Source organism: Calidris pugnax, unplaced genomic scaffold (genome assembly GCF_001431845.1).
Source record: "Calidris pugnax isolate Ruff unplaced genomic scaffold, ASM143184v1 scaffold105, whole genome shotgun sequence".
Lineage (NCBI taxonomy): Eukaryota > Metazoa > Chordata > Aves > Charadriiformes > Scolopacidae > Calidris > Calidris pugnax.
This window is the reverse complement of record NW_015090857.1, coordinates 41246-63421: the sequence shown is the minus strand read 5'-3', so window position 1 is coordinate 63421 and position 22176 is coordinate 41246. Positions and strand designations below refer to the sequence as shown.

At 43.2% G+C, this 22176-nt stretch overlaps 1 protein-coding gene across 2 annotated transcripts; it reads left to right on the top strand.

Annotated features, from left to right (window-relative positions):
• The first annotated feature begins 1381 nt into the window (after positions 1-1381).
• Positions 1382-9414, top strand: PTP4A1 (protein tyrosine phosphatase type IVA, member 1). Of its 2 annotated transcripts, XR_001412267.1 has the most exons (6): positions 1382-1940; positions 3474-3566; positions 4486-4616; positions 6489-6563; positions 7703-8076; positions 8176-9414. XR_001412267.1 is itself a non-coding variant. In XM_014943951.1 (5 exons), the coding sequence occupies exons 1-5, from the start codon at positions 1836-1838 to the stop codon at positions 7818-7820; spliced, it is 522 nt and encodes a 173-aa protein (XP_014799437.1). In that variant the 5' UTR covers positions 1382-1835; the 3' UTR covers positions 7821-8146. The 2 variants fall into 2 exon arrangements, 1 of the variants encoding a protein (XP_014799437.1); XM_014943951.1 differs by lacking the exon at positions 8176-9414 and having other exon boundaries at positions 7703-8146.
• Positions 9415-22176: the final 12762 nt, after the last annotated feature.

Here is a 22176-nt window from a genome sequence, read left to right as displayed (position 1 = left end):
TCTGTAATATATCTGTATATATCTATTTCCAAAGTGTCACGGGCAATATTTTGTTTGGGCATAGAAGCACGTGTATTTCTTCCGATGTTTGGAGTTGACTGGTCAGCATGTCATTTTTTTTTTCTGCTATGTAGTTGCACACTCAATGATATTTCCTTCTAATACCTAAGTATATTTAGTGGGTATTTGGTTCAGCTTGTACCTGTCTTTTGGGAAAAAAAACTTCTCTCTCTTCTTCCCTTCTCTTGGCCGGGCAGGTGTCAGCAGCAGCACCGGGGCTGGGCACAGAACTGACTCCTCCTCTGTAAGGTTCTGCAGTGCCCAAAAGCATATATTCTTCTTTCATTTGCACAGCAACATCTGCAAATGGATGCAGAACTCAGCATCAGTTATCTATTTCCTGGTTGTGGTCTGGGAGTAATTTCCTGTGTAAATTTAACCCTAGCAAAATAGCACACCGCTGGGCAGGAAGAACCTGTGCAATAAACTTGCTTTTGTATGCTCTTAGCTAGACTGTTGCCACTATCTTGGTATGCTAATAAAGTCACGTTGTAAAAAGGCAATTAAAAGCAGATGAAGGTTGCCATGTGTCTTCAGCCTTTAATATCTGAAATATTCCTTTAGTTAGAAATCTGTGTGCCTTGAAAGTCTCAAACTATGTTCAGAAGCCAGCATTGTTTTTATTACGCCACAAAGACTTTGTGTTCGCTTTCAAGGCCTCCTATTTGAGGCAGATGGGTTTAGATGCATTTTTTTTTTTCTACTAGCTGTTCTGTACTTGAATTAATGATGCTTATATGCCAATTAAGTCTTTAGCCTTTAACACAAGTGATTCTGCATCTATGAAGAAACTGATAGTTTCTTTTAAGCACTTAAAATTGTCTGATGCTCAGCTTGAATGTTCAAGGGATCTCATCCTTGCCTTTGTGGGCCTCCTTAATTAAGATCAGTGTGACTTTAGTATGTGTTGTGATGTCTCTTAATTGAGAATGGAAAATATAGGTATTTTCTGTATGGGTATCCTGGAAAAGCTATGCTAAAATATAAATACTGGGGTTCTTAAAATATGGTCTCTTGTTGCTATGTTTAGCACACTTGAATTGGTATTTTAATATATCTCAAGATCTGGTTTTGAAACAACCCTATATGGAAACTTTGCATAAAGTAAATTAACTTATTTTCAAGTAATCCTTGCTGAGAAAGGTAACGGGGTTCTTACGCAAACCTAAATCTTGGATTAATAAATTAACCTTGTGAAACTGTTGAGTTGTCTCAGTTTTATTTTATGATATTATATACTGCTTGGTGTCTTCAAAATAACTTGGCTGCACCTGTGCTCATTATGCTTTTTTTTTTTTTTTTGTCTCCCCTCTCTTTACAGCAGTTCTGTGGTGTTCTTGGTCACACATTTATGGAGTTTCTGAAGGGCAGTGGAGACTACTGCCAGGCACAGCACGACCTCTATGCAGACAAGTGAACTGTAGAAATTCATTACTACTCCACCAAGAAGCCCCCTTAAGAGTGGTTGACCAGGAGAAGAAGTATTGAATTGAAATTGGCAGAGCATTTACCAACAGAATTCAGACCTGGATGGGGTAAACCTCAGTGCACTGCCTTTCTTTTGCCTCAGTATTACTGGATTGAAGAATTGCTGCTTCTTGTTAGGAGGTTCATTTCATTTCCCATTGCTCCCAACTTCATTCTTCCAAGCACTGAGAATTTCACGTGGAGTATAGTGAAGTAGACTTCAGTTTCTCTACATCACTTCTGTGTTAGAATTTTTTTTTTTTTTTTGAATCCTTTCATAATCTTGTTGCATGTTTAACTAAATCAGTATGGCCCGAATGAACCGCCCAGCTCCTGTGGAAATCACCTACAAGAACATGAGATTCCTAATCACACACAATCCAACCAATGCAACCTTAAACAAATTTATAGAGGTAAGGCCAGGAAAGAATTCTTACTGATTTATTTTTTTTTTTTTAAAATGCCTGGAGAGCATGCTATATTAACAATTTCCTTCTTTACTAGTTGATAACAGCTGTGGAAACCATATGAAGAGGTGCTGAGACTGTTTGTTTGTATGTGACTTTCCTTAAAACACTGATGCCATGTTTCAAAAATCTGCAGACAAATCTATCCAGATATTCTCAAAGTGAAGCAAAGAAATAATTACACTGCCAAGTGCATTGTTCAGGTCTGAAAAAGGGAATTATCTGGCTGTTATGTGTAGAACAATACAAAGATCTGCTAGTGGTAGGAACTCACACCACTTTAGATGGATCTGAATGCAACATTTCCTTGCACCTATTGGTAGTGATTAAAAAGAGAATAATCCACTACACATCTTGGATCAAACATGGAAACAAATAACAGGATTAACATGGAAACAATTAACAGTGCCCATCTCCCTTCAGTATTAGCAGATCATGGCTCCAGTGTAACTTCAGAGAATCTTCTGGGTGTCAGGGTGTGGACTTGACTGAAGTGTGTGGTGGTGGTAGGCTTGCTCTGCACGTAGAGCTGCTGGAGCTGCTCGGAGTGTTTTGGTACATGCTGAAATTGTTTACTGACTGAAGCCAGGTGGCTTGGCACCAATCGCTTGCCTCTGAATCCTTCATCTGAGCCTTGCATCTCGCGTGTTGGAGCTATAAAGCACAGAGCTAAAGTGTATGAGTGTGTGCTAACAATAAATTCCTCCAAAGTTACTTCCTGGCAAGGTCCCAGTTTGTAATGCACTCCCTCATTAGCAAGTTTTTAGGTTATTACACCTCTGTTTTGCATTCGGAGTGGGATAATTTACAAGAAGTGTAGTGAAAGAACATTTGTTTGCCTTTATACTCTTACAAGTAGATGAAGTATGCTTTAGGCTTTGCTTCAGTCATTACTGTGACACTTTCCATGTGAATGATGGGAGAACGAAGAATTATTGTCTTTTTTCTTTAATGGAGGGTAATAGAAAAATGGAAAGATAAATTTTATCATTCTCTAGTTGCGCTAACTCAGAAACTGGAATAATTTATTGTCCTGTGCTCAAAACTCTTAACAGTAAGAGGTCTTACAAACCTGTTGTTCTAAGTGGAGGGAGAAAAGGGGAAGATCTAAACCTCACTCAGAAGGCTTGTAGTGAAGTATGTGGCTTTGCAAACCAGGAAACTTCCTGTTCCTTTTAAAGGAGTGATCTTTTGGAGGTGGACTAGTTATTTCATCAGCTGTTATCTGGATCTGATTTTAAAAGGAAAAAAAAATGATCCAACATAACAAAACGATCTCTAAATATATTTGCAGAAAAGCTTATAAGTATCTGGCATTAGCACACAGCTTTTCAGTTATTCTGTACAGCTAAACTCAAATATTTGCATGAGTTTACTTACTGAACATTTTGAAATAAGTTAACAAGCTAACCTGTTGAGAAAATTAAATGGGAAGTGAAAGCAGTTTACTCTTAAAGCAGTCTTTTTTTCATTCCCTAGGAACTTAAGAAGTACGGTGTTACCACAGTAGTAAGAGTGTGTGAAGCTACTTACGACACTGCTCCGGTGGAAAAAGAAGGCATTCAGGTTTTGGTAAGTAATGTAGAAACAGTTTAAAACCAGCCCACCCCCACCCCATCCCACTTTCTGCCACGCTCCCCCCAAAAAAATATAAAATCTTTTGATACCACCTTATTAAATCTACAAGTGTATTCCAGCAGCTGATGGAGGCAAAAGCTGTAAAGATGTCCTCTTGTGTCAGGAAAAAACATCTGATTCAGAGCAAAATAATTTGCTCAATGCAAACATGTTATAGGAAACCTATTTGTAACATTACTATAGTTACACTATTAGAAAACCATAAGCTTACCCCTACTCTGTGCTTGTGAGACCCCACCTGGAGCTCTGTGTCCAGCTCTGGAGTCCTCAACACAGGAAGGACATGGACCTGTTGGAACGTGTCCAGCAGAGGGCCATGAAGGTGACCAGAGGGATGGAGCACCTCTGCTGTGAGGACAGGCTGAGAGAGCTGGGGTTGTTCAGCCTGGAGAAGAGAAGGCTCCGGGGAGACCTTAGAGCAGCCTTCCAATATCTGAAGGGGCTACAGGAGAGCTGGGGAGGGACTCTTTGTCAGGGAGTGCAGTGACAGGACAAGGGGGAACGGTTTTAAATTGGAAGAGGGGAGATTTAGATTAGATATTAGGAAGAAATTCTTTGCTGTGAGGGTGGTGAGACACTGGAACAGGTTGCCCAGAGAAGCTGTGGCTGCCCCATCCCTGGAGGGGTTCGAGGCCAGGCTGGATGGGGCTTGGAGCAACCTGGGCTGGTGGGAGGTGTCCCTGCCCAGGGCAGGGGGTTGGAACTGGATGATCTTTAAGGTCCCTTCCAACTCTAACCATGCTACAATTCAGCTATTTTATCCGTTGTGTCCTCTCCTTTGTTGTTTATACACAGCATACAAGCACAAAGAATTCCATCTTGATGTATTTATTTTTGTCCTGCTGTATTCTAGGACTGGCCCTTTGATGACGGTGCTCCACCATCCAACCAGATTGTTGATGATTGGCTAAACCTCCTTAAAGTTAAATTCCGTGAAGAACCTGGTTGTTGTATTGCTGTACACTGTGTTGCTGGTCTTGGAAGGTGGGTAAAGTTTTAAAGATCTGTTGAATTGTCAGCCCTGGTCAGACTTAAGATCTAGTACAAAAGTTTATTTGGGGCAAATATAAAATAGTCACGAATCCAGTATTGGAATGACCTCACAATTAAAAGTAGGAAACTGTTGTATGTATATATTAGGCTGAAAGGCCATTTAGGCAACAATTATCACAGCACTCTCACAGGTACAGATTAAGTAAACAAGTATATTCTTGTACCAAGCATATTGACGAGTGTCCCATTTATGTTTTTTGTCTTGCTATGTTGTCTTTTTTTCTAATGAATTTGGGTTTTAGTGACTTGCCTGTAAGTTTCCTCTTCATCCCCTTTCCAGCAGTATTGCCAGTCCCCTTGTTTGTGGCTAATGGCTACATCCACCACCTATTTGGGGGATAAAAAGTGTTCTCCAAAATTCCAGTCCCCTTGTTTGTGGCTAATGGCTACAATACACTTGGTACAAGTGGAGTGTTCTGGCACATCAAGATGAGATTTCACCCACCACCTACATGGGGGATAAAAAATGTTCTCCAAAATCCCAGAGCTCTGTTTCTGTCTCTTTTCTAACACTGAACCTCAATATTTTTATGAATAATGGCAAATATTCTCAGTCCTGTTCCCTCTGCTGAGAACATAATGGTTTTCCTGATGCTTTTCTAGACTACCTGGGAACTAAATCTGTTCAAAAAGCAGTTGCTATATTCCAGCCATGGGTTTTGGCATCTTCAGTATAAAATGGAGGTTTCTGGTCTTGCTGTCCATAAGCCTGGCTTATCCATTGTTTGCATTACAGCTTCAGGCTTAACAAAGTTGACTGTAATGGTGAATGGCTCAAGACAAGTCCTCTTCAGCTGCTTACAATGATACCTGTTGTGTTTTCCTCAAAATTGGGCAGTTGACTAGTTGAAAAGAAGGTCCTAGCTTTTTATCACATAAGGTGTTTTTAAATCCCAGAGTATCTAAAACAGCTTAAGCTTGCTACGTGGGTCTTATCTGGATTTTTAATTATTTTTTTGAACCATAAATTGCTAATGTGTTCCAGTTTGATTGGTGTTAGGCTTTCCTAACTGAAAACTCTATTCTGTCAGATGAAGAATACTGTGGCAAGAAAGCAAGCAAATCCCTGGAGGTGTGCAGCAGCCTGTGGATCACATCTGTTCCTAAAACTTGTGACACTAGTTCTAGGATTTGTCAGCTTTTCCTGAACCTGACCTTTCTGATTTCTTCTTTGGGGTCCTGACTGCTTCGAAGGGTGCTTGTTTGTGGGAATAGAAGCCCACGTGTGACTCTTCCCTAGAATCTGGATAATGATTGCTTGCATATTTTTTTTTTTATTATTTAATTCCTACTGTTCTCCTATACCTCAAGTCAGATGAACAAAGTTAAGTTTGACCAGAGTTCACAGAATCACAGAATCTTCTAGGTTGGAAGGGACCTTAAAGATCATCTTGTCCAACCGTCAACCTAACTGACAAAAATAGACACCCACACAACAAACAAGGAGCGGCATCATCACTAAACCAGACCTCCCAGCACTACATCAACCCGTCTTTTGAACACCTCCAGGGATGGGGCCTCAACCACCTCCCTGGGCAGCCCATTCCAATGGCTGAGAACCCTTTCAGTGAAAAAATTTTTCCTAATATCCAGCCTGAGTTAATTGAAGTCCCTTTCCTAATGAGAATGAGTAGCTCAAAAACAGATGGTATAAAGGCTCAGTTAATGTAGAAATGCCTTATGCCTATTCCTGAGGAAGAAACATGAGATACATGGGACAGAAAAAAGAACTGGGAAAAGTAAATATTTTTTGAAGTATGCATTGGTAAATGCTAAACTGAATGGTTTTTCTTTTTTTACCAGAGCTCCAGTCTTAGTTGCTCTTGCGCTGATAGAATGTGGAATGAAGTATGAAGATGCTGTCCAGTTCATAAGACAGTAAGTGTGTAGCTAACATCCAGCTGTTCCCAAGATCCAACATGTTGATATATCCTTTGGCACCAAAGGAAATTCTGAATCCTGTTGTCTTTTACCTTCCCTTTTATTTTAGTTCGTAAAATATTTCGTACACCTGAATTTTTTAACACTCCTCCTGCCTACATACAGTTGGTGTTGTAGGACTTGCCCTGTGAGATAGGTATTTTCTGTTCCTGTAGAAAACAGAATGACTAAGTAATTATTTGAGCAAGGTTAAAAACAAACAGGGAAAAACACCTTTAGAACCCCTCTCTCAGTTATTCATGTTTGATCTAATACAGAAGAAGGGATCCACAAAGTGTGCTAAACGGTTCCTCCTAGTCTTTTCTGGGAGTATCACAGAAAGATATTTCCTTGGATTTTTTTAGAAATGTATGTAAGTTGGATGAGAACAATTTTAGTCTCAATACTTAAATTTTTCAGGTTTTGACTAGATTTAAAAGAAGCTGCAGTTCATATAAACAATACCAAAATACTTCTAGTATAATTGCCAAGCCTTTAAAGGATTAAATTCGGCTTGTGCATCTGAACAGGCTGATGTACTTCAAGTGAGAAATCAGACACTTGGTACAGATTCCAAACACTCAACAAAAATGTACCCTTCTTTCACATGCTTCCATTTTAAGAAAACCAAGAAAGCTCAATTTCTATTCAACAGCTTCTTATGGGGAGCTGTAATATTTATGTACTTTCTTAATATTGTGGTATTATTCTTCATAAGTATTTTTAGAGACAGCTTCAGCTTTCTTACAGAGAGACCGTCTCACATCTGCTCTATAGCTTCCTTTTAAAGATTCTTCTAAAGATCCTCATGTAAGATCTTTGGCTTATGTATACCAGAGGCTAAAGCACTGTCTGAAATGCTATCTACTCCTTCTGAGCATGCAGTCCAACGAGGTATTTGTGAAAGGAAGCTGCCACCCTCTTTCCTGGCACTTAACTTTTAATTATCCTTATTTTGCTTTAGAGTCTTGACTTAATGGTGGGGTTTTTCTTGAGTGACCTAACAATATTTTTCTCTGGTTGATGGTATTATTTCACTAGGCACTAGATTAATGTTCTGTTTCAAATAATGTTGGTTTTTTTTTTCCTCCATCTAGGAAGCGACGTGGAGCTTTTAACAGCAAACAACTTCTGTACTTGGAGAAATACCGCCCCAAGATGCGTCTGCGCTTTAAAGACTCCAATGGTCACCGAAACAATTGTTGCATTCAGTGAAGCTGCAGAGCCTATCCTACTTCTTTGGGAATAACAGATGGAAACTAGAATTAAGCAGACTGCATGCCAAAGGCATCAGTCTGGTATTTTTTTTAGTAGTAAAGGAAGCTTCCCTAGGAGTATTGAATAGGCTAAAGGCTTAGGAGAAATGCAACTTCTATGTTTAGCTAAATATCCATCTGTTCGGAGACCCAGTAAATGTTTTTGCTGTACCCTGGTTTTGAGGTGTCTCCTTGTTGATGAATTACCAGTTCAGATATCCTTTAATCATGCTATTGAGTCTTACCCACCTAGTTTCAACTACTAAAAAATTGGGGTACTAAAACGAATCGTTGTTGATGAATTACCAGTTCAGATATCCTTAAATCATGCTATTGAGTCTTATCCACCTAGTTTCAACTACTAAAAATTGGGGTACTAAAACGAATCAATCTGTAGAGAGATTAGGTGCCAAAATACCCAGCATATCAGTTACATGTTTTTCCTTAGAAATGAGTCTAGTTCTGATGATGTGAGACCTACCAGCTTATCTGGACCTTACTATCTTTTTTCTACAGTCATTTCAATATTGAAGAATATGGCCTCTAAGGTAGTCTTGCCTGCTTACTGTATGTTTTGTCTCCCACAATCGCACTAGAATTATCAGGATTTGCACAGTCTGTCTTTTTAATACGATGAATTACAGCAACTTTTTACCCCAGTGTCTGTACTTTTTCTGTTACCTGAACCTCTCCATTTTACAAATCATTACTCTGGTTACTCATGTAGAAAATATTTTAAATTGTACAGAAGCACACAAGTCTTTAATGTCTCCAGACAAAAAAGCCTTACAGTAAAATTAATGTTGGCACTTCATGTGCAACTTAACAGAGGGCCTGAAAAGGTTGGGAGGGGCTATTTAATATTTCTAGTAAAATGTTGCCTTTGTCTTGTGCAGGAAGTATAGAATATGCCCTTTACTTTAGTAAATATTTTTTTAAAACGTAGAAACGCTTTGTTATTGTAGCTACAAATTCTTAATCAGAGAATTTCTGAAAAATCTTGTAGTTTCTTTTACTGTACCTATTGAAAGTTGTTTACCAACTATTGCTTTGTTGAAAGTGTGATTTATTTTTTTTTTTCTTTTGTTTTTCCTCCTTGAGTTTCTGCTATGACTCGGGCAGACCTCTGTAATATTTTGTATGCCTTTCAAGCTGCGTAACTTAATATTTGGATACTTGATAATTTGTTTTATTATGTAATTGATAAAATGGTGATGTGTATTAATGTTAGTTCAACCATATATTTATACTGTCTTGGGAATGTGTGGTTATAGTTCTGTGGGAGAAATAATTTTGCCAGTGTTCACCAGCTTGTAAAATCTAGTGCGAGAGCTTAAACATCTAAATAAATACTGAAATGCACTTACGAAGTTTGCTGAAATGCTCATGACTTTCACTTCTTTTTTGTGTACTTTGTCAGCAATCTTGAGGTGCCTAAATCCAGAATCTATCCAGGCATCTGTTTTCTTTTTTTAAAATCTGGGCCTGAATGTCCCCTTTGCTGTAATGTTTGCTGTTTGTTTTACTCATAAATAAATGTGGACAAAAATTAATAGGAGAAAGTACGGTATTTCTTTACGTAGCTTGTTTGGGACTTCTCCAGTACTCTTCGCTTAGTGTTCTTGAAACTGGCTTTGCAGTAAATGTGGAAGAGTATATGCATCCCTAGAGCTTGGAGAACATCAGTAGAATGTTCTCCAAGATGAATGTCATCTAATTAGAACTAGATGACAAAATAGCCTGATAGGATGCTTCGCTGTCAAGACTGAAGCTATGTCCAAACAGAAGATATCCCTCAAAATGAAGTGAGCCAATGATGTGTTGGAGTTTCCGGAGTGGTGACCAAACTTCCTGATGAGAACTGGAAGATGCTTGATGTTTTGAGCAACCTGGGCTGGTGGGAGGTGTCCCTGCCCAGGGCAGGGGGGTTGGAACTGGATGATCTTTGAGGTCCCTTCCAACCCAAACCATCCTATGATTCTATGCTCTTAGTAGCCAGCTGAGGCACTGTTCTTACTGGTCATCACAAGGTACTTAATGACATGATGGCACATTCTTCTCTACTATTTTGTGCTGGGGACCTAAGGGCTTGGGTGGGTATGGTTTAAGTGGTGGTGGTGTTTATGGGATTCCTTCTCAGAAGTGCTCAGCAGTCAGTTTCAACTGAAGTCTGTAAAAAATGTACTTAAATAGACATGAAATTCTGTAGTAGCAATTTCTGAACAGTCCTGAAGCGTTTCAGGCCGAGTACTCCAAAGGGGTTAATCTCCATGGTCTTCAGTTCTCCATGCATGAAAATCCATTCCTTCCAGTCTTTGCATCCCAGAATGACATGGGGTTGGAAGGGACCTCTGGAGATCATCTAGTCCCACCCCCTGCCACAGCAGGTCCACCCAGAGCAGGTTGTTCATCTTTGCAAGTGAGGTGGAAAAATCTTGTGTAATTCGGTATTTGTACTTGAGGGGCCGGACTAGGCCTTCATGGATGAGCTCACCTGTATAATTTTAAGCTTCTGACTGTGCAGCATTAATAACACTGGGTTTTTTCAATGTTTTTTTAAACATGTGCAAAATAATTTAGATAGTTGAGCTCACCTGTATAATTTTAAGCTTCTGACCGTGCAGCATTAATAACACTGGTTTTTTCAATGTTTTTTTAAAAATGTGCAAAATTATTTAGATAGTGACTGAGAAGTAGTATTCAAACCAGTATTTTAAATTTGTTGGGATTTTGCTGCACTGTTAAGCAAGTCTGTTCTGTAAGTATGGGGGAGCTTGTCAAACTGGAAATTGTACTCATCTCTTTGGAACTTTGAAGTGCTGGAGCGTGTCCAGAGGAGAGCCACCAAGGTGGTGAGGGGTCTGGAGAACAAGTCCTACAAGGAGAGGCTGAGGGAACTGGGCATGTTGAGTTTGGAGAAGAGGAGGCTGAGGGGAGACCTCATTGCCCTCTACAACTCCCTGAAAGGAGGGTGGAGAGAGGTGGGGGTTGGCCTCTTCTCCCAAGGGAATCATGACAGGAGCAGAGGAAATGGTCTGAAGTTGGGGCAGGGGAGGGTTAGATTTGGTCAGGCACTGGAACCGCCTGCCCAGGGAGGTGGTGGAGTCACCATCCCTGGAGGGATTTAAGAAGCGTGTAGACGTGGCACTTCAGGGCATGTTCTAGTGCCCAAGATTGTGGGGGTCTTTTGTGTGTGTGTGTGGTTGGACTCGATCTCAAAGGTCCTTTCCAACCATGAAGATTTGGGATTGTCTTTCTGTACGTATTTCTGTAATCCCTACTGAGGTTATCTCTGCTGTAACAAAGAGAATAGTTACAATTCACAAGTTGAGTTTGAATCTTAAAATCAGGCTGAATTGGGTGGGGTTTTGTAATGGGAGGGATTCGTCTAAAATAAGCACTTCCACGTCTGAGTAAAGGCTTCCCTTACACACAGCAGAAGGGATTTTTGGACTTCTTGGGCAACCAATCATATGCTAAGTGAAGAGCTCTCCAAATGTGTGAGAGCACAGTCTGTAAGAGGAGCACGGGACAGCAAATCCCGTTTGCACTGTGGATATCTGCAGATAGAGAAATCAGATGAGATTTATTTAACCTGAGTGCAGTAGTTCAAAGTATTGGGTAAAGTATTGGGTATTTCTCTCAACATACCCTGCTATTGACAAGTTGAGTTTGAATCTTAAAATCAGGCTGAATTGGGTGGGGTTTTGTAATGGGAGGGATTCGTCTAAAATAAGCACTTCCACGTCTGAGTAAAGGCTTCCCTTACACACAGCAGAAGGGATTTTTGGACTTCTTGGGCAACCAATCATATGCTAAGATACCTAATAAGTTGAAGAGCTCTCCAAAGGTGTGAGAGCACAGTCTGTAAGAGGAGAATGGGAGAGCAAATCCCGTTTGCACTGTGGATATCTGCAGATAGAGAAATCAGATGAGATTTATTTAACCTGAGTGTAGTAGTTCAAAGTATCAGGTAAAGTACTGGGTATTTCTCTCAACATACCCTGCTCTTAGGGTGTAATAAACACTGACAATTACAACCTGATTTGATTTTTATTGATAATGGGTTTATGCTACAGGTAACCCCAATAAGCCTAATTATTAGGCATTATTTTCCTCTTAATGATCGCCTGGGTGAATGCTGTTAATTTTAAGAGAGATGGTTCTAATGCCTTCCGTCCTCGGTGCATTGATAATTAATTATCTCAATAACGCCACGAGTTACTTATCAGCATCTTTGTGAGCTAATGGTGGTTAAGCAGTGGGCTGACAAGAAACGATAAGGGCGGTGTCAGAAGATCAAGTTGCCTGCTTCAGTTTCTGATTCAAATGAGAACTCCTCCGAAGCGCAGCTGAAGACAAGCGGGCACCACGAGGGAATGCTCCAGGGAGAAATGCTCAAAGAGCAGAAGACCCTCAAGTCTCAACGCGACGTGCAACCCCTGTCAGTGTAACAAAACCTTAAGAGGTAAGTGGAAGGGGTATTTTCTAGTGGGCTGGAGTCCTAATTCCACTTCAGTTGTGGAGTAACAGCAGCAGCAGATCCTAATCCTGCATATAGATTTGGACACGACAATACTTTGTCAACGAGTTCCACAGGTGCTTGTTCTGAAGAAGACAGAGCTTGAATCGCGTTTGGGCTTTGGAAGGGAAGTAATTGAAGATGATAAACTCCTCTTCCCGGTCCACGGGACTGTGGATACAACACTGAGTGGAAGGGGTATTTTCTAGTGGGCTGGAGTCCTAATTCCACTTCAATTGTGGAGTAACAGCAGCAGCAGATCCTAATCTTGCATATAAATTTGGACACGACAATACTTTGTCAACGAGTTCCACAGGTGCTTGTTCTGAAGAAGACAGAGCCTGAATCGCGTTTGGGCTTTGGAAGAGAAGTAATTGAAGATGATAAACTCCTCTTCCAGGTCCACAGGACTGTGGGTACAACACTGATGTGAACAGGGCAGTGCCACTTCAGCATCGTCATGTACTTCAGGCTATTTAGTTTGCCTTTTTTAATCCTCCAGAAAATCTACGTTTCCCAAGGTGGGGCGTGCAAACCCCGAGCTTACCTCTAACATTTCAACTCAACTCTGCAGCAACTCTCGATTCAGCCCAATAGAAGCACATAAAGGCAAAGGAGACAGAGAAGATCTGCCAAACCTGGAAGGGCTTCCCGTGTCCTGCCAAGTACAATCAGCCCTTGAAACTTGATAGATAAGGTTTTCTGGAGTGACACACGCCACCCGACCCAGGGGTGGGCTCCCCTGCTCTCCACCGTTGGGTACAGCAGGATTCTTGCTTCTCCCTTCCCTCCAACAGGGAGTTCCTCCTGAGGTGCTACGGAGGATGGGCACCTGGCAGGAGCTGCCTCATGTGTCTCCACATGGAGTGTCTCTGCACCGTGTCTTTATCCAGTCAGGGTTAATTTGGCTAATGGACAGGCTCTTTTTATTAGGCAGACACTTGGTGGCCATTTCCCATTTTAACCTAACGGGTCAGATAATTTTACGATACCCAATCCCCTTGTGCTGTTAAGGAGGCCATTCTTCTGGTGGAGACCATGCATACTTCCCTGCATTTCTGTTTAATCACAAACCTGACTTGATGTTTTTCACTTCTCCCGTTCTCAGGCTTCATTTGGACATCTGATCCCAGTTAGCTCTTTGCCACATGAGCCTTGTTTCACTACTTGGGAGTCTTGACCTCCCAAGTTCTTGATTTCATTATGTTGTTCCTATTTTCCCTGCCCAGAATTTCTTGGTCATTTCTATTTCACTCGTCTGCTTGTCCATAAAGCTCCCTTTTGGTGTTCCTTAATTTTCTTCACTGGAAACAATTAAGAAGTACTGTTCAATGTTACTTCACTTTTACATTCCTCTCTATCGTCTTTCAGCACCACCAAGTATTTATGCTCCTTCAAACCTGGGTCTCTCTAAGTTCTATTAAATAGCAAGCCCTTCCCCTTTTAAGTGTAAAAGGAGAAAATTGTGAGGTTCTGACCCAAGTCCAGGAAGGGGATTAGAGAGAACAATCATATTTTATTGGGTTGAAGCAGTAGAGTGTTTTTGAAGGAAATCCCCTAATTGTCCCATATAGAGATACAGTAAGTGACATTGGACAAAACATGAGGAGGTTGTGGATCTAGTCCAACCCTGCACTCAAAGCAGGGTGAACTTCTAAATTAGATCAGGTTATTCAGGAGCCTGTCTAGTCAAGTTTCTAGTATCTCCAAGGATGGAGATAACTCAGCCCCTTCCAGACCTCTCTTCTAGGGTTTGACTGGCCTCCCAGTGAATAATCCTCCCTCGGTAGCTAGTCAGAATTGTCCTGGATGCAATTTGCCTGTTTCTCCCACTGTGACCTCCAAGAGAGTCTGTCTCTTCCTCTCTACATCCTCATTTCCCTCCTCAGCCTTTTCTTAAGGGTGAAGAAACACTGATCTCTCAGTAGGCCATATGTTCCAAGCCTCTAAGCATCTCGGTGAGCATCCACCAGGGTTCACTCCAGTTTGCCAGTATTTGTCTTGAACTGGGGAGCTCAAAACTAGACACAGTACTCCAGACGTGGTGGATGATAACTGTCCTTGACCTGCTGCCTGCTCTCTTTCTGATGCAACCTTTCTATTCAATTTGTCCACCAGGTCCTTTCTGCAAAGCTGCTTTCTTGACAATTGACCGCTGGCTTGTACCAGTGCGTGGACTATTACATCCCAGATGCAGGAGTTAACAATGTAAATAACATCTGTTGCTCTCCTGTCCTCTATTGAAACAGATGGTGAGGCCTCAAGGGCTGTGTTCAGATCTGGGCTCCTCACAAGAAGGACATTGAGGTGCTGGAGCGTGTCCAGAGGAGAGCCACCAAGCTGGTGAGGGGTCTGGAGAACAAGTCCTACAAGAAGAGGCTGAGGGAACTGGGCATGTTTAGTTTGGAGACGAGGAGGCTGAGGGGAGATCTCATTGCCCTCTACAACTCCCTGAAAGGAGGGTGGAGAGAGGTGGGGGTTGGCCTCTTCTCCCAAGGGAATCATGACAGGAGCAGAGGGAATGGTCTGAAGTTGGGGCAGGGGAGGTTTAGATTAGATCTGAGGAAGAATGACTTTCCTGAGAGGGTGGTCAGGCACTGGAAGAGCCTGCCCAGGGAGGTGGTGGAGTCACCATCCCTGGAGGTGTTGAAGAAACATGTCGAGGTGGCACTTCAGGGCATGCTCTAGTGCCCGAGACTGTGGGGGTCTTTTGTGTGTGTGTGTGGTTGGACTCGGTGATCTCAGAGGTCCCTTCCAACCATGAAGATTTGTGATTCTGTGGTGCATGCTGTCAGGCTGGTCAGACATAGCTTGACCTTGGTAAACCCAATTGTTGGCTTGAACACAATCCTTTCTTTTACATGTGCTTAGAAATTACTTCCAGGAGGATTTTTTCTATGACCTCCCTGGGAAAAGAAGCGAGGCCAAGGGGTCTGTATTTCTCTGGATCCTTGAAGGTGTGCTTTGTTGAGAGGTATTTAGGTTTTTATCTTAAATAAGTAGGTTTTAATGAGAATAAATTACTTAAGGGTATAATATGGTGTGATTTTTGTCGTTTGCTTATCTTTACTTAGCATAAGTAGCTAGATTTGCTGAAGCCTTTAGGCCACAATAGAGTTAATTTTCTTACTAATTGTCCTAGCAGGTACCGTGGTGTGTTTAGTCTTTGAGTATAAGAAAAACGTTGATAACACAGTGATGTTTTGGTCATGTTTTCCCTAAGTCTGGAACTTTTCAGTTCTCCGTGTTCTGCCAGCGAGTGCAGGTGCACAAGAAGCATAAACCAGAAGATAAGGAGGCTACAACCATCAGCAGAGACTCCAAATCAACACAATGAGAGCAGTCACCAGCCAGAAAAAGAATCCAATAAATTGTTAGAAGACCCCAGACCACAAATCACCATTGGACTAAAAGACACATGAACGGCACGCAAGGGGTGGGTGTACGGATCACAAGGGTATCATTGCCCAGGGATTCCTTTGTTTGAAGTCCCTCCCTTTTTGGAGGCACCTGACGTTGCTGCTGTCCCTTTCAATTAAATTACTTATTTTTATAAAATCTGGCTCCTAAAAAGCTAGGGTCGAGTCTGAAGGACCCCTGATCCTGGTAGTTAAAGGCTCGGGTGGCGAGTGTGTGACTCCTGGAAAGGTGTGTGAATCCTCTGGCAGCGACTTCTCCCTTACCATGTGTGAATTTTCCCTTCCTCCAGCCATCAGAACCTCCCCCCCAACCAGCATGACCTTTGAAAACCAAGAGCAGTCTCACGACAAGTTCAGCCAGCTCCACCAGTACCCTCACACGCATCCCAGATGCTCCTCAACTCCATCTTTCTCTGCTGCGCCTCAGTGTCAACTAAGAAGACAGAAGGCTACAAAGCTTATAGAAATAAGAATGTAGAATGAGAATACTTCATGTGGCAGCAATTCCAAATGGGGCTTGGAGCAACCTGGTCTGGTGGGAGGTGTCCCTGCCCAGGCCAGGGGGTTGGAACTTGATGATCTTTGAGGTCCCTTCCAACCCAAACCATTCTGTGATTCTATGATTCTATGATCTCTTCTCCTTGGAAGCCAACAGGACACATGAGAATGGTTCAAAGCTGCGCCAGGGGAGGTTTAGACTGGACATGAGGAAGCATTTCTTTACCGAGAGGGTGGTCCAACACTGGAACCGGCTTCCTAGAGAGGTGGGTGATGCCCCAAACCTACTTAAGAGGCGTTTGGACAATACCCTTAACAATAAGCTTTGGCTTTTGATCAGCCTCAAATCGGGCAGGCAGTTGGACTTGATGATCGCTGTACTTCCTAGACTGGACATGAGGAAGCATTTCTTTACCGAGAGGGTGGTCCAACACTGGAACCGGCTTCCTAGAGAGGTGGGTGATGCCCCAAACCTACTTAAGAGGCGTTTGGACAATACCCTTAACAATAAGCTTTGGCTTTTGATCAGCCTCAAATCGGGCAGGCAGTTGGACTTGATGATCGCTGTACTTCCCTTCCAACTGAAATGATTCTATTCTATTCTATTCTATTCTATTCCTACTCTACTCTACTCTACTCTACTCCATTCCATTCCTGTGCCAAAGCTGGAGGCAGGGACCCAGGGGCACAATTTTCCGTGCCTGTTGTAGCTAAGGATTGAGCCATCCAAGCACAGTTGTCTCCCTGGATAACCAACCTCTCTCCCTCCCTCTCTCCTCGGGAGGATACCGAGGCTGGGAACTGATTTATCAGCATCCTTATGGGCACCCCCATATCATATCACATTTGTGATGTATAGCTCTGTAGGCTCCCACTCAGGCAGGACTGCAAACATAGTGCTGTGCGGCTGGAGGTGAGCAAGTTCAGGATCTATAGGCAAGAACAGGGGAAAAAAAAAATAATGAGTAGGCACTTCAGGGCATGCTCTAGTGCCCGAGACTGTGGGGGTCTTTTGTGTGTGTGTGTGGTTGGACTCGGTGATCTCAGAGGTCCCTTCCAACCATGAAGATTCCGTGATTCTGTGGTGTATGCTGTCAGGCTGGTCAGACGTAGCTTGACCTTGGTAAACCCAATTGTTGGCTTGAACACAATCCTTTCTTTTACATGTGCTTAGAAATTACTTCCAGGAGGATTTTTTCTATGACCTCCCTGGGAAAAGAAGCGAGGCCAAGGGGTCTGTATTTCTCTGGATCCTTGAAGCTAGGCTTTGTTGAGAGGTATTCAGTTTTTTATCTTAAATAAGTAGGTTTTAATGACAATAAATTACTTAAGGGTATAATATGGTGTGATTTTTGTCGTTTTCACTGAATTTTCACTGAATTTCTAGAGTTGGAAGGGACCATAGAGATCATCTAGTCCAACTCCCCTGCTGAAGCAGGATTGCCTTTGCTTATCTTTACTTAGCATGAGTAGCTAGATTTGCTGAAGCCTTTAGGCCACAATAGAGTTAATTTTCTTACTAATTGCCCTAGCAGGTACAGTGGTGTGTTTAGTCTTTGAGTGTAAGAAAAACGTTGATAACACAGTGATGTTTTGGTCATGTTTTCCCTAAGTCTGGAACTTTTCAGTTCTCCGTGTTCTGCCAGCGAGTGCAGGTGCACAAGAAGCATAAACCAGAAGATAAGGAGGCTACAACCATCAGCAGAGACTCCAAATCAACACGATGAGAGCAGTCACCAGCCAGAAAAAGAATCCAATAAGGTCTTAGAAGCTCACAGACCAAAAAATCACCATTGGACTAAAAGACACGTGAACGGCACGCGAGGGGTGGGCGTACGGATCACAAGGGTATCATTGCCCAGGGATTCCTTTGTTTGAAGTCCCTCCCTTTTTGGAGGCACCCAGCCTGGCCTGACCTTGCTGCTGTCCCTTTCAATTAAATTACTTATTTTTATAAAATCTGGCTCCTAAAGCTCTGCTGTGGGAAAGCTAGGGTTGAGCCTGAAGGAACCCTGATCCTGGTAGTTAGAGGCTCAGGTGGCGAGTGTGTGACTCCTGGAACGGTGTGTGAATGCTCCGGCAGCGACTTCTCCCTTAACACGTGTGAATTTTCCCTTCCTCCAGCCATCAGAAACACCCCCCCCAACCAGCATGACCTTTCAAAACCAAGAGCAGTCTCACGACAAGTTCAGCCAGCTCCACCAGTACCCTTGTACGCATCCCAGATGCTCCTCAACTCCATCTTTCTCTGCTGTGCCTCAGTGTCGACTAAGAAGACAAAAGGCTACAAAGCTTACAGAAACAAGGATGTAGAATGAGAATACTTCATGTGGAAGCAATTCCACAAAGCTTCACATTTTCTAGTTGGAGAGACTGGAAAATGTTGACGTGCAAATTTGGAAAGAACTGACTTTTCACATTTTAAGTTCAGAGGCAAGAGGTGCCAATCTGGCACCTTGGGTGGAGATTGGCTGGAGAGCAGCCCTGAGGAGAAGGACTTGGGAGTGCTTATGGACGAGAAGCTCAACATGAGCCGGCAGTGCGCGCTGGCAGCCCAGAAACCCAACCACATCCTGGGCTGCATCAGGAGAAGTGTGGCCTCGGGAGGTGATTCTGCCCCTCTACTCTGCTCTGGTGAGACCCCACCTGGAATAACTGTGTCCAGCTTTGGAGTCCTCAACACAGAAAGGACATGGACCTGTTGGAACAGGTCCAGCAGAGGGCCACAAAGATGATCAGAGGGATGGAGCACCTCTGCTATGAAGACAGGCTGAGGGAGCTGGGGTTGTTCAGCCTGGAGAAGAGAAGGCTCCGGGGAGACCTTAGAGCAGCCTTCCAATATCTGAAGGGTGCCTATAGAAGAGCTGGGGAGGGACTCTTTGCCAGGAGGTGGAATGATAGGACAAGGGGAAACAGTTTTAAATTGGAAGAAAAAAGATTCAGATTAGATCTCAGGAAGAAATTTTTTACTATGAGAGTGGTGAGACACTGGAACAGGTTGCCCAGAGAAGCTGTGGCTGCCCCATCCCTGGAGGGGTTCAAGGCCAGGCTGGATGGGGCTTGGAGCAACCTGGTCTGGTGGGAGGTGTCCCTGCCCAGGCCAGGGGGTTGGAACTTGATGATCTTTGAGGTCCCTTCCAACCCAAACCATTCTGTGATTCTATGATTCTATGATCTCTTCTCCTTGGAAGCCAACAGGACACATGAGAATGGTTCAAAGCTGCGCCAGGGGAGGTTTAGACTGGACATGAGGAAGCATTTCTTTACCGAGAGGGTGGTCCAACACTGGAACCGGCTTCCTAGAGAGGTGGGTGATGCCCCAAACCTACTTAAGAGGCGTTTGGACAATACCCTTAACAATAAGCTTTGGCTTTTGATCAGCCTCAAATCGGGCAGGCAGTTGGACTTGATGATCGCTGTACTTCCCTTCCAACTGAAATGATTCTATTCTATTCTATTCTATTCTATTCCTACTCTACTCTACTCTACTCTACTCCATTCCATTCCTGTGCCAAAGCTGGAGGCAGGGACCCAGGGGCACAATTTTCCGTGCCTGTTGTAGCTAAGGATTGAGCCATCCAAGCACAGTTGTCTCCCTGGATAACCAACCTCTCTCCCTCCCTCTCTCCTCGGGAGGATACCGAGGCTGGGAACTGATTTATCAGCATCCTTATGGGCACCCCCATATCATATCACATTTGTGATGTATAGCTCTGTAGGCTCCCACTCAGGCAGGACTGCAAACATAGTGCTGTGCGGCTGGAGGTGAGCAAGTTCAGGATCTATAGGCAAGAACAGGGGAAAAAAAAAATAATGAGTAGGATAAAGGGGAAAAACGTAGGTGGAAAAAATGCAGAATGGAATTTCCAGAGGTTGTTATGCCACATGAGAATTTATTAGTTAAACTGGAGAAGGAGATTTAGTAGAACAGTTTTAAAGTAGAAAAAGAGAGGGGCTGAGTGGAATTTCTCAGCAACTGATTTGGGAGCTGCGCTTTTTTTGGTATACGTATAAATAATAATAAATCTGTAGTACATAATGTGTAAGCCTGTGTATAATACATAAAAATTATATAATTAGTTAATGGTATTAAATAAAGCCTGGAATATGATCAAGAATTGTGCTGAGGAAGATCTGAATGCCACGCATCTGTCCTTGTCACGTTTAGCCAAGACAGATGAATTTAAAGCGCCTGTGCTTAATGAGATTTCTTCTCCAAGAAGAAATCTTGGCGATTTCCACACCTGGAGAACTTTTAGCAATATCACATTCAAACTTTGAATCTTTTAAGGTCCTTTCTTTGATTTTGCTTTCCAAAATGATGTATCGTACGACTGTCATTTGTAAACAAATTTATTTTATTGCATTTTTTTCTTAGTCTTTATTTACATTTTTCTTTCTTTAGAATCGTGTGATTAAGAAACAATTCCCTTATTTCTGTACAGTGGTCACCTTAAAGTCTCTTGGTTCTGTGCTCTGATGTTCAACAGAACAGTCACACAATTCGGTGGTCTCAGAAGGAGGCATAGTGCCAGTCTCTCTTCCTAGCACTGTGTCCCTGCCACTTGGGGCCATATCCCACTCGTTTGGCAGGAAAAACACTTAAAACAGCTGTTATTGAACAGGCACGGAGCGTGGAGATGAACAAATTTAATTTGACAACAGCATTGGGTGCGCACAACAGGAGGAGCCATCCCCTGTGCGATAAAGAACGCCTGCTTTCTGAGCTCTAAATTGTGTCTTAGAAAGTTTTATCTACTGTTTTGTGGTAACAACAGCGGGGCACAGGCCACTGCCCCACCTGGGCATCGCTCCGAGGAGCATCTGCCTAGTTCTGCGGTCTTTCCAAAGAGCAGCTGCCACCCTCCTGGGTGCAGTCTGTCCTACACGACCTGCTTGTGGTCCGTCCTTCCTGTGCGCCGCTTCCCAGAGAAGCTGTGGATGTCCCCGTCCCCAGAAATGTCCAAGGCCAGGCTGGATGGGGCTTTGAGCAACCTGGTCTGGTGGGAGGCATCCCTGATCTTTATCAATGATCTGGACGAGGGGATCGAGTGCACCCTCAGTAAGTTCGCAGATGACACCAAGCTGGATGGCAGTGTCGACCTGCTGGAGGGTAGAGAGGCTTTGCAGAGGGATCTGGACAGGCTGGATGGATGGGCTGAGACCAACAGGATGAGGTTCAACAAGGCCAAGTGCCAGGTCCTGCCCTTTGGTCACACCACCCCCCTGCAGCGCTACAGGCTGGGGGCAGAGTGGCTGGAGCTGCCTGGCAGAAAAGGACCTGGGGGTGTTGGTGGACAAACGGCTGAACATGAGCCAGCAGTGTGCCCAGGTGGCCAAGAAGGCCAATGGCATCCTGGCTTGTGTCAGGAACAGCGTGGCGAGTAGGGCCCGAGAGGTGATTGTCCCCCTGTACTGGGCACTGGTGAGGCCCCACCTTGAGTACTGTGTCCAGTTTTGGGCCCCCTACCATAAAAAAGACATTGAGGGGCTGGAGCGGGTCCAGAGAAGGGCGACCGGGTGTCTATTTTTGTCAGTTAGGTTGACGGTTGGACAAGATGATCTTTAAGGTCCCTTCCAACCTAGAAGATTCTGTGATTCTGTGATTCTTCTGGTGACAATTATCCCGTGTGCACTAGATGTGCCTGTGGCACACATACACATAAATCCCCGCCAAAAGGTCCTTTTAAGATGTGAGTTTATCAGGCCATCAGAACCTGAGGTGATTTGGTGTCTACGTAATGCGATCTAAGAAAAGGACTCTCTTTCTAGTTTGTGTTTTAGCATTAGTTAAATGCAATGTCTTATTCTTCTTTCAGCCTGATAGCTGGTGTAAAGTGCAGTGCTGGGGGGTTATTGCATGTACTGAATTTCAA